Source organism: Thamnophis sirtalis, unplaced genomic scaffold (genome assembly GCF_051295495.1).
Source record: "Thamnophis sirtalis isolate CommonGarterSnake01/CBP01778 unplaced genomic scaffold, rThaSir2_p1.2 scaffold_3, whole genome shotgun sequence".
NCBI classification, from domain to species: Eukaryota; Metazoa; Chordata; class Lepidosauria; order Squamata; family Natricidae; genus Thamnophis; species Thamnophis sirtalis.
Window position 1 is genome coordinate 19,648,160 of NW_028261383.1, and position 15,490 is coordinate 19,663,649.

The window sequence follows — 15,490 nt, forward strand, 5'->3', positions numbered from 1 at the left end:
AAATTTTAGCAAGGGATTCTCTGCCTGGTTGCTGGTAGGTGTGGCCACAGCGGGTGTGGCCTAGTTGGCCTCCTGCACCACCGGGGGAGAGAGGGGCATTTTTGCCCTTCCTGGGCTCCGGAGGCTAGAAACAGACCCATTTTCGAACATCTGGTAGGCCTGTTTTTTGCCTCCCACGAGCCTCCCCGCACACCCTGCACCTACCTGCATTGGAAACTGCTTGCGTGGGGACTCCTGGGAGGGCCGATGTGGGTGGGGCCAGCCAGTAGTGGGATTTGGGGATTCTCTGAATTGCACAGAATCTTAGCTAGAGGTTCTCCCGAACCCTTGTGATCCCGCAGCAGCCCAGAGGTGGTTTGCTCCCAATTCAGCCAAACCGGTAGTGATAATCTGGCATGGGTCGCAGAACCGGCAGCAACCTAATTGGTCACGCCCCCCGAAGCGTTTCCCCGGTCTCCGTTGGCATTGCTGGCATCTTGTTTATTAGCTTTTAGTGGTCTTTGCCCATGCGCACAACCATTTACAGCGAACTGAGCATGCATAAGCAACGCAAAGCCCGCGCGAACCGGTAGGGGTTGGCATAGGAACTCAGCCCTGCAACAGCCCACCCCTGTATGAAGATCCCTGCATTACACTATTCCTGCACTGTGACCATTTTTATCATCTCTGCCCTGTGTGAATGGTCTGGTGCTTCTTCAAATTTCCCCTCTGGTTGAAGTCTTTCCCACACAGAGAACATTTGTAGGGTCTCTCTCCCGTGTGAATCCTCTGATGCTTTTTTAAGTCTCCTCCCAGGCTGAAACTTTTCCCGCACTGAGGGCATTTGTAGGGTCTCTCTCCTGTGTGAGTCCTCTGATGGTTCTTCAAAAGGACCGCCTGGATGAAGCACCTCCCGCACTGCAAACATTTGTACGGCTTCTCTCCCGTATGAATCCTCTGGTGGGTCTTTAAATTTCCCTTCTGGTTGAAGCATTTGCCGCAGTAAGAGCATTTGTACGGCTGTTCGCCGGTGTGAATGCGCTGGTGAGTCTTCAGATCTCCCTTGTGGGTGAAGCATTTCCCGCACTGAGAGCATTTATGGATTCTCGTTTCGGTCCCGGGGTCTTGTGTTCTTTTCAGCGGCTGCATGTAACAAAAACTCTTCCCGCTTTCGGCACCGCTATTCGGCTTCCAATCTGCACGGAGGGTCGGAAAGATCTCCAGGCTGCTCCCTTTCCTGTGTTCGGAGCCTTCGTAGCTTCGGTTTGCGGTTAGGATTTTTTCCGGTTTATTAAAACACGAATTATGCGGCAGGTTTCCCTCCGACAAAGGGTGTATTTTGTATTCCTCCCCGGAATATTGCATTCCAAGTTCAAACCTGTAGCGATATTTTCTGCCGTAAAAGGAGAACGATGGCATTTTATCCCAAGTGGGTTTTGTAGCGCTTTCGAGGAAGGCACCCGTACAACTCCCGGTACGTTGAGCGCATTCGTTCTGGGTTTGGGTTTCGCTGCTTCCCTCCAGTCTTCCCACACCTGGTGCTACGTTCCCCAAATTCAGGAATGGAAGGACCTCACATGCCTCTTCTGGTTTCTTTTCTCCATCCTGAATATTCTCCACTTTCACCAAACTTCCCTTTCCATCACCTACAACGAGAAAGAAAATACGTTTTCTTCCTGATCTGCTGACTCTTTTTAAGATTCCTATTCTGCCTAGTCGCAGACTTTTTCTCACAAATTCATTCGTTAAATTCAGCCTATCTTAGAGTATCTGGACTAAACCCCTCCTCATCAAGCTTCCAAATAACTGCCCATGTTTCCCCAAAAATAAGACCGAGTCTTAGTTTCTTTTGGGCTTGAAAATAAGGACTCAGGCTTATTTTCGGGGTAGGTCATATTTTTGGGAAAACACAATATTTACGTACCAATAAAGGAAAATATTTGCAGCTCAGGGTTGAAATGAGGGGGTGCTCTCTGAGCTTTCTTGTTTTCTTGCGGGCATTTCATTACCCTAACTAGAATAGAATAGGGTAGAATAGAATAGAATAATAGAAGGGACTTTGGAGGTCTTCTAGTCAACCCCCCTGCTTGGGTAGGAAACCCTACACCACTTCAGACAAGAGGTTGTGCAATCTCTTCTTAAAAACTTCCAGTGTTGGAGCATTCACAACGTCTGGAGGCAAGTTGTTCCACTGATTAATTGTCCTAATTGTCAGGAAATTTCATGTTGGATAACCATTTGTCTGAAGTGGTGTAGGGTTCCCTGCCTAAGCAGGGGGTTGGACTAGAAGACCTCCAAGGTCCCTTCCAACTCTGTTATTCTAAGTCCAGGATTACCTGTAGAATTTCTAGTCCCTGACAAAATTCAAAGCTGAATTATGACCGTTTCTCACACTTATGACCGTTGCAGCATCCTCATGGTCATCTGATCAAAATTCAGGTGCCCGGCAACTGACTCGTATTTATGACGGTTGCAGTATCCTAAGGTCTTGTGATCCCCTTTTGTGACCTCCTCACAAGCAAAGTCCATGAGAAATCTAGATTCACTTAACAGCCGAGTTACTAACTTAACACCAGCAGTGATTCCTTCAACTATTGCAAGAAACGTTGTCAAATGGGGCAAAAGCCGCTTTGCAAACGTCTCACTTAGCCGCAGAAATTTTGGGTAAAATTGCGGGTCCTTAGTTGAGGACTTCCTGTATAATATAAACGGGCAAGAAGGAAAGAATGGCGTCCGAGGGACCATCCATCCAATAACAGCTCATAGATCTCCCGATTTCCAAGCTTGGGAAACAGGCATGACTGAAAATCTTTTGAACAGAATCAGAATCGGAAGAGAACTGGAAGGGACCTTGGAGGTCTTCTAGTCCTATCCCATGCTTAAGCAGGAGATCTTATACCAGTGATGATTAGAGCCAAGGTGGCGCAGTGGTTAAATGCAGCACTGCAGGCTACTGCTAGATCAGCAGGTCAGCGGTTCAAATCTCACCGGCTCAGGGTTGACTCAGCCTTCCATCCTTCCGAGGTGGGTAAAATGAGGACCCAGATTGTTGGGGGCAATATGCTGACTCTCTGTAAACCGCTTAGAGAGGCCTGAAAGGCCTATGAAGCGGTATATAAGTCTAACTGCTAAGTCTACTGCTATAACCTTTTTCCCATTGCGGGCCATAATGGGGGAAGCGCAGGGGGGGGGGGCGTTCATATGCGGGCATGCTCATACCCATAATGATATGTGTGCGACCCCCGCACGCATGTGCACACAAACCCCCTCCCTTTTGGCCTGGGATAGATCCATTTTTCGCCCTCACCAGGCTCCAGAGGATTCCCTGAAGGCTCCAGAGGGTGTAAAACGGTCCTGTCAGCAAACCGGAAGTCCATTCCTGAACTTCCTGAAGTCCATTCCTGAACTTCCGGTTTGCCCGTAGGGCCGGCTTTTCGTCATGCTTCAGCCTCCGGAGGGCAAAAAAACCAGAAGGCCGAAGTCAGGTGGCCAGTGTGCGTATGCGCGCTGGAGCTGACAGGGCAACACCTCACGTGCCCTAACAAATGGCTTCGCATGCCACCTGTGCCACAGGTTCGCCATCGGTGAAGAGCTGAGGTGGCGCAGTGGTGAAATGCAGCACTGCAGGCTACTTCAGCTGACTGCAGTTCTGCAGTTCGGCTGCTCAAATCTCACCGGCTCAGGGTTGACTCAGCCTTCCATCCTTCCGAGGTGGGTAAAATGAGGACCCGGATTGTTGTTGGGGGCAATATGCTGACTCTGTAAACCGCTTAGAGAGGGCTGAAAGCCCTATGAAGTGGTATATAAGTCTAACTGCTATTACTATCACCGTCTTATCACATTTCACACAAGCAACTGTCCAAGTCTCTTGTTAAAACCCTCCAGGGATGAAGCACCCGCCAACGTTCAGCCGATTGGACCAGGCAAAGCTGATCCGATTTTCTGTTCACTGAGGAGAAAATTCTTACCCAAACCGCCAGCGTTCCCATGATCCTCTTGGAGGACTTTCCAAGCGAAGGTCTGGCTTGGCTGGGTGGGAGGTGGATTGACGGTTTGCAAAGACGCAACCACCTGGGATTGTTCTGTGCAGCTCTGCAACAGGAAAAAAAAATGGTCAATTTCAATTTGTCAATTTAATGGGTTTATATGCCACCCAATCCCGGGAGGGGGGGGGGACGGGGACTCAGGGCGGCTTACAAGTACGAATAAAATAAAATAACATACAGGGGAAGAACATAAAACAATACGAACATTTTAAAAACACAACATACATCCGGATTAATTGGGGGTTGATCTGGTTTGAGTCAGCAACCCCAGGTCTGCCGCAACAGCCAGGTTTTGGTGGCTTTTTGGAAGGCTGCAAGGGTGGGGAGGGTCCGGATCTCTGTTGGTAACTCGTTCCACAGAGCCGGAGCAGCAACAGAAAAGGCTCTCCCACGAGTGGTCGCCAGCCGGCATTGTCCGGCCGACGGCACCCGGAGGAAGCCTAACCTGTGAGTTCTTATCGGACGTTGGGAAGTATGTAGCAGAAGACGCTCTCTCAGATATCCAGGTACAGGTAGAGTTCATTTAATGACCGTTCCAAGTTACGATGTCACTAACGAAAAAGACTTATGACCATTTTTCACACGACCGTTGCAGCATCCCCATGGTCATGGAAATTCAAATTCTCTGTGGTCTTGTCTTCCTCCCATAAGGAAACCGAACTAGCAATTTTCTCAATATTTAATTTTATTCTTTCTTGCGACACATATGAACCCCATGGTCATGTGATTTACATGACAACTGGCTCACATTTATGACGGTTGCAGCGTCCCGGGGTCATTTGATCACTTTTTGTGACCTCCTGACAAGCAGAGTCAACGGGGATGCCAGATTCGCTTAACAACCGTGTTACTCATTTAACAACTTCGGGCATTGACTTCGACAAACGTGGCAAGGAAAAACAGGGCAAAACTCACTTAAAACAATTTCTCATTTAACATACATTTTTGGGCTCGATTGGGGATGTAAGTTGAGGACTGCTTTTAATCCCTGAGTTATGATCATAATAGAGTTGTTAAGACACAACAGTCATAAAACAGATCAGTCAGGCAACCGACCTGATTTTTACCTTTTTTGCAGTGTTCGTTAAGCAAACCAGTGGTTGGTAAAGAACTTTATAACTGTGAACAGTCCCTAAGCCAGTGTTTCTCAACCTTGGCAACTTGAAGATGTCTGGACTTCAACTCCCAGAATTCCCCAGCCAGCATTCGCTGGCTGGGGAATTCTGGGAGTTGAAGTCCGGACATCTTCAAGTTGCCAAGGTTGAGAAACACCGCTGGCTGGGGAATTCTGGGAGATGAAGTCCAGACATCTTCAAGTTGCCAAGGTTGAGAAACACTACTGGCTGGGGAATTCTGGGAGTTGAAGTCCGGACATCTTCAAGTTGCCAAGGTTGAGAAACACTGCCCTAAGCGAACCGTTGCAAGTTGAGGACTACCTGTACTGACTTAACAACTGCAGTGATTCACTTAACAACTGTGGCTCCATAAAATGGAGCCAAACTCAGCAAATGTTTCACTTAGCAACACAAATTTTGGGCTCAATTGTGGTAATACCCCAAGGACTACCTGTATAAAATTTTGGACAGCCAATATGCAAGACTTCAAATTCTCATTGATGAGTGAATTTGTGAGTCAGGAGTCTCTCCAAATATCTAAACTTTTTTCCTCTTAGTTCACTTCATGTTTTTCATCCGAGAAGAAGACCGAAAGAGTGATGTGCTCTCAATTGTCAGAGAGATGCAGCTGCTTTAATGAGACGCAGGTAGATTCACATGGCATAGTCACAATTGGAACAATACCAATGGATTCACTAGCATGCTAATTACCTTTCTCTCACCATTTAGGACCCTGCCTTGTTCTTCTGAAGAGAGAGACGAATTAGCTTCATTTGGAGACGGGATTTCAAGGCCTGAAAGGGATGAGAAACAGAACTTAGGAAGGCGAGAGGGCCCTTTCGTTTGGTCCAAAACGAACAGACACAAAAGACCTCTCTAGGGGGGGAAAAGGGTTTCTTTTCAAAAGACTAGTTTAAATGAGAAAAATGTGCTTTTCCGAAATTTAAATTCTTTGTGGTCTTGTCTTCTTCCCTACCATGAGGGAATATAACTAGTAATTTTCTCAATTATTTAATTTGTCCCTTTCTTGGAATAAATATCAGGTCTCTCTCTCTCTCTCCCTCCCTCCCTCTGTGTTTATATGTACAACTACCATATTTTTGGAGTATAAGACGCACCAAGATTTTGAAGAGGCAAATTAAAAAAAAAAAGGTTTTTGCACTCTGCAGACCTCCCAAAAACGGTCCCGTTTTTTGTCAAAAAAGGGCATGAATATCCTTTAGAAGGCTTATAGAGTGCTCCTGGGGGATGGGGGGGGGCAAAAATAAGCAGAAAATGGGCGATTTCCACTCATTTCTGTCCTCCCCAGCCCCCAGGAGCACTCTACAAGCCTCCTAAAGGCTATGCATAGCCATTTTTGCAAAGGTGGCGGGGTTTCGGGAGGCCAAAAATGCTCTATTCAGTGTACAAGCTGCACCCAGATTTTCAGCCTCTTTTTTGAGGGGAAAAAGGTGCGTCTTATACTCTGAAAAATACGGTAATCCTCAACTTACAAAAGTTCCCTTAGTGACCATTCAAAGATACAACGGCACTGAAAAAAGTGACATGATCATTTTTCACACTTACGACTATTGTAACACCCCCCATAGTCATGTGATTTACATCTGGATGCTTGACAAGTAACTCACATTTATAACGGTTGCAGTGTCCAGGGTCATATGATCATCTTTTACGACCTTCTGACAGCAAAGTCAATGAGGAAACCAGGTTCACTTTACAACCGTGTTACTCATTTAACAGCTGCATTGATTCACTTAACAAATCTGGCATGAAAAGGGGGTAAAAATGGGGGTAAAACTCACTTCACAAATTTCTCACTTCGCAACTGAAATTTTGGGCTCAATTGTGGCCGTAAGTTGAGGACTCCCTAGTAACAGTTTTTAAGTGAACCTGGCTTCTTCCCCATTGACTTTGCTTGTCACAAGGTCGCAAAGATGATCTCGTGACCCCAAGGCCCCTCAACCATCCTAAATATGACTTGCCAAGCAGCTGGATTTTGATCATGTGACCAGGGGGATGTTGCAACGGTCATAACTGTGAAAAACGGCCATGTGGTTGTAAGTTGAAGACTATATGTATGTATGTACAGTATATCACAGAAGTGAATACACCCCCTCACATTTTGTAAATATTTAAGTCTATCTTGCCCGCAGTTTAGACATTAATGGCTGTATGTTATTTTGAGGGGACAACACATTTACACTGTTATACAAGCTGGATTCTCCAAGGTGGTGCAGTGGTTAAATGCAGCACTGCAGGCTACTGCTAGATTAGCAGTTCAGCGGTTCAAATCTCACCGGCTCAGGGTTGACTCAGCCTTCCATCCTTCCGAGGTGGGTAAAATGAGGACCCAGATTGTTGGGGGCAATATGCTGACTCTCTGTAAACCGCTTAGAGAGGGCTGAAAGCCCTATGAAGCGGTATATAAGTCTACTGCTATATTCTCACTGCTTTACGTTGTAGCCAAGTGTCCTTTCTTCAGTGTTGTCACATGAAAAGATAGACTTAAATATTTACAAAATGGGAGGGGGTGTACTCACATATGCTATGTATATATAGCAATAGCATTTAGGCTTTTATACTGCATCAAGGTGGCAGGCTGAACCAAAGCAGGCCTCAAACTAGGGTTTCACGATATTAAGCTTTAACTGTTCACATAGAAATTGCAAGGTTTGCTTTTAGGACTTAGTGCGGTTAGACACGGGTTAGAAGGAAGGCTACACATGAAATATGCTGAAGTAAAACATCTATTTTAGCCCATCTGCTGGCTTGGCTGTTAATCTGTTTGGTAGACACATATTGTTAGTTCCTCAAAATACGAGCTATGCATGTCCGTTAGCTGACCCATGTATTATGACATCCTGTAGACATACTTTCTGTATGTCAACTCAAGGGCAAATCTTGAGGGGTGTTTCCAAAACTAACCGATGGCTTTAGCTGAAAGTGATAAACTATATAAGGAAGTTCCTGAATTTCACTCAATGTTCAGGCCATTTATTCTGAACCTGCGCAAATAAACTTTCCTTCTCTGAAGAGCTGGCTTGTGTGTCCTGTCTTTTCCTACAACAGCACCATAGGGCTTTACCGCAGTCTCTGGGCAGTTTACAAAGTAAGCATTATTTGCATATTCGCCCCCAACAATCTGGGTCCTCATTTTACAGAGCCAGGATTGAGCTCCAGACTGTAGGCAGAGTCAGCCTGCAGTCCTCCATTCTAACCACTGCGCCACCACTCATAATTAGAAGAATTGTTTTGATGAAGTTTTGTCTACCAACTCACAAGGTTTGTCCAAGGAGAAATAAGGTCAAGGTAAAAGTTCCCCTCGCACATATGTGCTAGTCGTTCCTAACTCTAGGGGGCGATGCTCATCTCAGTTTCAAAGCCACAGAGCCAACGCTGTCCGGAGACGTCTCCGTGGTCATGTGGCCGGCATGACTAAACGCCAAAGGCGCACGGAACGCTGTTACCTTCCCACCAAAGGTGGTCCCTATTTTTCTACTTGCATTTTTACATGCTTTCGAACTGCTAGGTTGGCAGAAGCTGGGACAAGTAACAGACCTCGTTACTAGGGATTCGCTAGGGATTTGAACCTCCTTTCTGATCGACAAGCTCAGCGTCTTACTCACTGAGCCACTGCATCCGCCAGGAGAAATAGGTCAGCGGAAAATAAAAACAGAACACCTGACTGGATTCTGATCTGACAGCGATGCGGAATGTGAGGCCTTGCAAAAAAACCCAAAACCATCAAAATTTCCACATCTGCAAAAGCAGATGCATCTCCAGGAAGTCCGATCGCTTTTCAAGAGGTCAATAAGAAGCGATAAATTCATCCAATCCCCCGCGTCTTCTAAGGCAGCCATTTTGCACTTCACATCACCTCTGTGGTGGCCACCTTTCAAGCTTGTCTTCTCAGCCTCTTCAGGTAGCTCCAAGAAATCCTGACGGTCCTCCTTTAACGGCCTCTGAAAGAGTGAGAATGATCCAGTTCAGAACCCGAGGACATGGCAGGGGAAGGGATTCCTGTGGCGAGAGACATTTATGGATCTCTTCCAATCTCATTCTCTTCAGTGAACTGACTTCGCCATGAAACGAAAGATCGTAGTAGCCATACCATAGGCCCGTCCTAATACAGGGCGGCTTAGGACTGAAATGGAACTTGCCCATAATGGTCACAGACTGTTATGGTTGTAAAGTGGATCATCACCTGACGGATCTGATCTTAAGATATCAAGTTAGGAACTAGGAGACTGAGAGTTCTAGTCCCATCTTCCTTCCTTCCCTCCTTTCTTTCTCTCTTTTTCTCCCTTCTATTTTTCTTTCTTTCTTCCCTTTCTTTTTCCTTTCCTCCTTCCTTCCTTCACTCCCTTCTTTCTCTTTTCCCCTTCCTTCCTTTTCCTTTCTTCCCTTTTTCTTTTCCTCCCTTCCCTTTTCTTCTCCTCCCTTCCTTACTTTCTTTCTTCCCTTTCTTTTCCCTTCCTTTCCTTCTCTCACTCCCTTCTTTCCCTTTTCCCTTCTTTCTTTCCTTTCTTTCTTCTCCTCCCTCCCTTACTTTTTCTTCATTCCTTCCTTTTCTTTCTTTTCCTCCCTTCTTTACTTTCCCTTCCTTTTCTTCCTTCCCTATTTTTCTTTCTTTCTTCCCTTTCTTTCTTTTCCTCCCTTCCCTTTCTTTCTTCTCCTCCCTTCCTTACTTTCTTTCTTCCCTTTCTTTTCCCTTCCTTCCCTCACTCCCTTCTTTCTCTTTTCCCCCTTTCCTTCCTTTTCCTTTCTTTCTTTCCTTTCTTTTCCTCCCTCCCTTCCTTCCTTTTTCTTCACTCCTTCCTTTTCTTTCTTTTCCTCCCTTCCTTACTTTCCCTTCCTTCCTTCCTTTTCTTCCTTCCCTATTTTTCTTTCTTTCTTTCTTTCTTCCCTTCCTTACTTTCTTCCTTCTTTTTCTTTCTTTTCCTCCCTTCCTTACTTTCCCTTCCTTCCTTTTCTTCTTTCCCTATCTTTCTTTCTTTCTTCCTTTTCTTCCTTCCCTATCTTTCTTTCCTTCCTTCCTTCCTTCCTTCCTTCCTTCCTTCCTTCCTTCCTTCCTTCTTCTTTCCTTTTATTTATTAATTTTTTATGAGACCACCTCCCCTACAAGGTGACTCTGGGCAGCCTTAGGCACAAAGTCAGCTGGCTGACCTTGGGCCAGTCACATTCTCTCAGCCCTAGGAAGGAGGCAATGGCAAACCACTTTTGAAACAACTTCCCAAGTAAACTGCAGAGACTTATCCAGGCAGACTCTGAGAATTGGAAAAGACTGAATCAGGAAAAAAAGGGTGAGGGGGGGTGGAACCTTAATTTCAGGTAGCACTAGGAACAATCGTTCATATAAATGAATAACATCACCTGCCACCTGCCTGGCTTGGGGTCTGGTTGGCCCATCAGGAAGTCCTCCACCAGAGCCACCGCCTGGGAACACGTGTCTGGTCCTCCTGCCCGGATCCAGCTCTGGAGCTCTGGTGGGAGGCTGGCCAGGAACTGCTCCAAGATCAGCAGCTCCAGAATCTGCTCCTTGGTGCGTCTCTCCGGCCTCAACCATTGGCAACAAAGCTCCTGGAGTTGGCTGTGGATCCTCCGGGGGTCTCCCACCTCTTGGCAGCAGAACTGCCGAAAATGCTGTCGCTGCTTCTCCGTCCTCAGGGATTCCCTCCGCAAGATGGCCGCCTTGACCTTCCCATAATCCTCTTGGTCTCGGTCTTCCAGAGTCCGGAAGGCCTCTTCCACTCCTCCGCTCAGAGCTGGCCGGAGATGGGCCGCCCATTCTCCTCTGGCCCACCGGCAGGCTGTGGCCACCTGCTCGAAGGAGGCCAGGAAGGCCTCGGGGTCATCCCAGGGGGAAGCCTCCGAAACCATCAAGGGGTTTCCTCCTCTTCCGGGATGGAGGGTCCTGAGGAATTCCTGCCACTGAGCCTCCCAGTGCTCTTCCGTACCCCCCAAAGGCTCCACTTTGATGTTTTGCGACGCTCCGCATGTTGGCAGCCCCGTCATATGCAGAGGCTGAACCAGACGGATTGGCTTCCCTACTCCTTCCGCTCCTTCTTCTTTTTCTGCTCCTGCAAGATGTTGCTCTTTCATCGCTGTTTCTCCTGATTCTTTGCTCTGACGTTCTATAGAGAGAGTTTCCATAGTGGATCAGTTTCAAACATTGCAACATTTAAGAGATTCCAGAAAAAAAGACCCTGGTTATTATCCAAGATCCATTCTCAACCTTTTCTCTGAAGAAAATGAGTAAACTCTCTTTTAAAAAAAGAAAAAAGTTCTTCCCACCCAGAGATTCAGCCCTTAATTACAAGATTATTAGATAAGAATAAAAGAGAATATCGATCACTCACGGATGAGCTGGGGAGTCCTTGCTGCTCTCTGAGCTTAGTTGTTTGCTTGCAGACGTTTTATCACACAACTACGCAACATCATCAGTGTGTAGGAGGGTAGGGTTTTCTCCCTATTTAAATGCAGTAACTTGCCCTGCTAGTTTTGTTGGTTTTTTTTTTTGCTTAGTCATTCCCCGATTAAGGTATTATTTTCTGCTTGATCATTGCCTGGTGTAAAGTGGGTATTAACACCAGATAAACCACAAGCAAAACCAATATCCTATTCAAGGAACATCAAGGAGAAAAAAACATGCCCCCACTAACAATGGCAGGGCAATTTTCTAGTAAATAAACAGGTAGCAAACCCTGTACTGCCTCTCTCTGATGATGTAACCAAGTTGGGTAATGAAACATCTGCGAACAAATAACCAAGTTCAGAGAGCACCAAGGACGTCGTACTTTTTAGATTAGAAAGAACATCTGCCAGGTTCCGAAGGGTTAATGAAAACAGCCGAACACGACGGTTTGAAAATGCAGTTTATCTACTTCCTCCATCTTCTTCCTCGGGCAGGAACTGACCAACAAAGCATTAAGGCAATGAATACATTGTCAGAGCTGACACCAGGTTCCCCACCACCTTTTATAGCTACCTGGTGATTAGGCTAACCCCCCCCCCCACACACACACCTATCACCTGGTGACCCAGAGTGACAACCACACGGCAATCAATCATGGATTGTTCAGCAATCAATCATGGATTGTTCGCAGTCAGTTATCAGTTCTGGAATGGGCTCAGTGGAAACCTCCCTTCTAAGCTGGACTGCTTGTGGAGGAGGGAAATCTCCGTCTGGTAAGCAGGAATCTTGGCTGCTGGCCCAGTTGTCCCCCGTCCTTCCGAGTTGACAACATTAAAATCACTGAGCAAAAGAACATTTCTTAGATGATAAGTTACTTTTTTTTAAAAAAAGGACAAGGAAAACATAATGGGCGCCTTGAAATCCCAAATGGTCCCCAATCGCAAGAGGAGGCTTAAATAAACTTTCAATAAAGTTTGAAAGTTCACGAATTTCCCCAAACTCGGACGAGTTGAGAGTTCTCGCAATTTCAGGAGAATTTGACACTTCTGAATGCCGGAGCCAAAATCTTGTCAGGGTTGTGAGTTGCCCCCAATCAGGATTGCAAAAGCTCTGACTTTTTAAAGGAGCACAACACTCCCTCTTGGGTAGTTTTACCTGAAAAGTCAATAATAATTGAACAATCATAGAATCCTAGGGCTGGGAGGGAACTTAAGAGATCATCTAGTCCAACCCCCGGCCCCGGCCAGGATTCCTCTGACCATTGTTGCCATTGTTAAGTACTACTGTACTTAGCAGCACTCACAATCAAATATCTATCTCCTTCTTTTAACTTTGGAAGAAAATCCAAGCCCATGGATTATTTGGCAAGGTGGAAATCATTTGGCGCTGCCTACTTTTTGTTAAATTAGTTAACCAAGTTAAAAAATTTTTTGATATGGGATGTATTTTATCAATAGATAGAAAACAGAAAGAGAAGTTAGATAGGAGACATAAAAAGAGGAAATATTAATGTGGAGAGTTGTTAAAGAAGATGTTAAGTATCATTGTTATGATATTATGATATTATCAATATTATTGTGATGAATTCTACAACAAATATGTGGATTATGATTGATTAAAAATAACTCTACTCAGATCACATACTGTTTTCATGGAAATTTGATGTTATACAAAATAAATAAATAAATAAATAAAAAATTAATTAACACCAATGGTAAGTGAATCTGGCTTCCCCATTGACTTTGCTTGTTGGAGAGTCACAAAAGGGGACGCTGCCACCGTCCAACTTCGGACGGTCATCAAATGAACGGTTGTAAGTCGAGGATTACCTGTACACACCCCACTCCATCCTATCCCACTACCACCCACGCGGGAAGGGACGGTGCTTTGAAGGAGCAGGATGGGGTGGATCACAGTGATCTCCTTCCTCCTCCGCGTCCAGAAGCCTCCCTGGTGCATCTAGGATCCAGCCTGCCCCATTGGCTGGAAGTGGCGGTTCGAATCCCTACAGGTCTCCTGCGTGAGCTAGGGGGTTGGACTAGATGGCCTCTAACGTCCCTTCCAACTCTGTTACTCTTTACTGCTATGCAATGCCATGCCATGCATTGCCGTGCCACGCACGCATCCTAGATTAGAGCAGGAGGAAGGAGCGCGGGCAGCCGGGGCGAAGGCCAGAGGATGCGACCTTCTTTGCAACAAGACACCGCCTTCTCCGAGCCGGATTGCAAGCCAGAGGCCGCCCCTGCTCCAACCACCCCAGCCCTGGGGTTCGCTCGCCAGGAGAGCATCGGCTCGGCTCCCTCCCCCGCACTTACCTGGGCCCGGGAGGTGCTGAGCTGCGCCCCACCGATTCCCCTCCGCCTCGCGATCCCTTTTCCTGCCTTGCGACTGGAGCAGCAGAAGCCGGTCTCAAAGTTCGCCCCCTCCCGGGCGGCGCCAACATTGCAACATTTACTCGGCCGCGGCGCCGAATAAAAGGCGGGGTGGATCGCGGAATCGGCATCAGAATCGAATGGGAAGGGACTTTAGAGGTCTTCTAGTCCGCATTCAGGATCCTTTCTCAAGCGCGAGGGGGAAAGCGCCAGGGAGGGGAGGTCTCCTGAGTTTTCTCCTGCCTTGAATGGCTAAGAATATGGCATATTGGGAAAAAGAGGCAAAAAAAAACCACATGAATCCAGGGCTACAAAATTCAGGGCAACCACTAGGTGGCACCAGAGGGTGGGTCTTATTGTAATGCTTTGTTTCACGACTTTTGGGGGGGGGGGCAGCCAGAAATCTCACTTTTAAATAAAGGGCTGTGATGTAATCACCCATATTGGATTTGCTAAAAATGCTCCTTAAGGCCACATAAATAAAGGCCACAGAGGCTGAGAGTCTGCAGCTCACCAAGTTTCTATTAAAGCTGTGCTTTCATTATTTTGGGAGGAGTATATGAATCAATATTGGCTGTTTGCTTTTATTATGAATTGCTTGCTGCTATATAATTGTTACTGATTAAACCAATATTTGCTGTTTGCTTCTGATATATTGCTAGAAATCATTTATTAAGAATGAAGCTTTGTTATTGGCTTCCGCTTATATTATTGTATACTGTCAAGAAATTAGTTTTTTTTCTAGCCTAGCAAATTGTAACCTTAATACTTGATGGCATTACTGCAAATGTTATCTCAATGCTGTGTCTATTCTTGGCTTCAAAGCTAGACACATTCTTGAAAACATAGAAGAAATTGTTACATGGGAGTATCAAACCCCCAATAGATAAACTGAACTAGGGACTTTTCCAGGCTCATAAATCTTTAAAGCATTCTGCTGAAAAACAACTTGGCAAAGAGGGGTTGCTACCCCCTACACAAGGCTATAGGAATACTTCATAGATAAGGTAGACAGAGACAGAAGCTTGAACAAAAGAATGCTTTAAAGATCACACGTTGGTAACAAATCTTTTGTCTTATTGGGTAAACTTGGTTTCTATCTGCCTAAAATGTATATAATACTCTGAGCCACTCTCGCAATGTGTGGCTATTCCTTACATGTGTTTTTTTATGTTTTGGATATAGTTTTGTCACCCAGCTTTTGTTATGGCCATAAATAAAAGCTAGTATTTTTTGCAAGGCCCATCTCAAATCTCACTCTCTTCGACATTTCAGTGGCTCTGGGAAACTGCTGGAACCTTACAATTTATTTGTTAACATTCAAATCAGGGATGGCATACTCTTCAGTGGGTGTCTATAACACTCTGGTTGCCAATTTTAATCTGAAAGGCAGATAAAATCTACGGTAGGATGAAATGTTAAGAAGGCCTCTGCTGTTTATTGCGTGTGGTTTTTTTAAGTTGAGCTTGTATTTTAAATGAAGCCTCTTATGGTAATTACAAATTTTATTTATACAATTGTGACCTCTTATGACCTCATAGACAAAGTATGCATAAACCCCCT

General features: G+C 45.7%; 1 protein-coding gene across 2 annotated transcripts; it reads right to left on the reverse strand.

Annotated features, from left to right (window-relative positions):
• Positions 1 to 459: 459 nt before the first annotated feature.
• LOC106552807 (uncharacterized) lies at positions 460 to 13,941 on the reverse strand. 2 transcript variants are annotated; one of them, XM_087711472.1, is made up of 6 exons: positions 13,871 to 13,941; positions 10,514 to 11,274; positions 9,018 to 9,102; positions 5,852 to 5,934; positions 3,948 to 4,071; positions 460 to 1,625 (listed from the first exon to the last, which is right to left on the reverse strand). In XM_087711472.1, exons 2-6 carry the CDS (start codon positions 11,240 to 11,242, stop codon positions 661 to 663), a joined length of 1,986 nt encoding a protein of 661 aa, XP_087567598.1. In that variant the 5' UTR covers positions 11,243 to 11,274; positions 13,871 to 13,941; the 3' UTR covers positions 460 to 660. The 2 variants fall into 2 exon arrangements, with proteins under 2 accessions (XP_087567598.1, XP_087567597.1); XM_087711471.1 differs by lacking the exon at positions 13,871 to 13,941 and having other exon boundaries at positions 10,514 to 11,786.
• Positions 13,942 to 15,490: the final 1,549 nt, after the last annotated feature.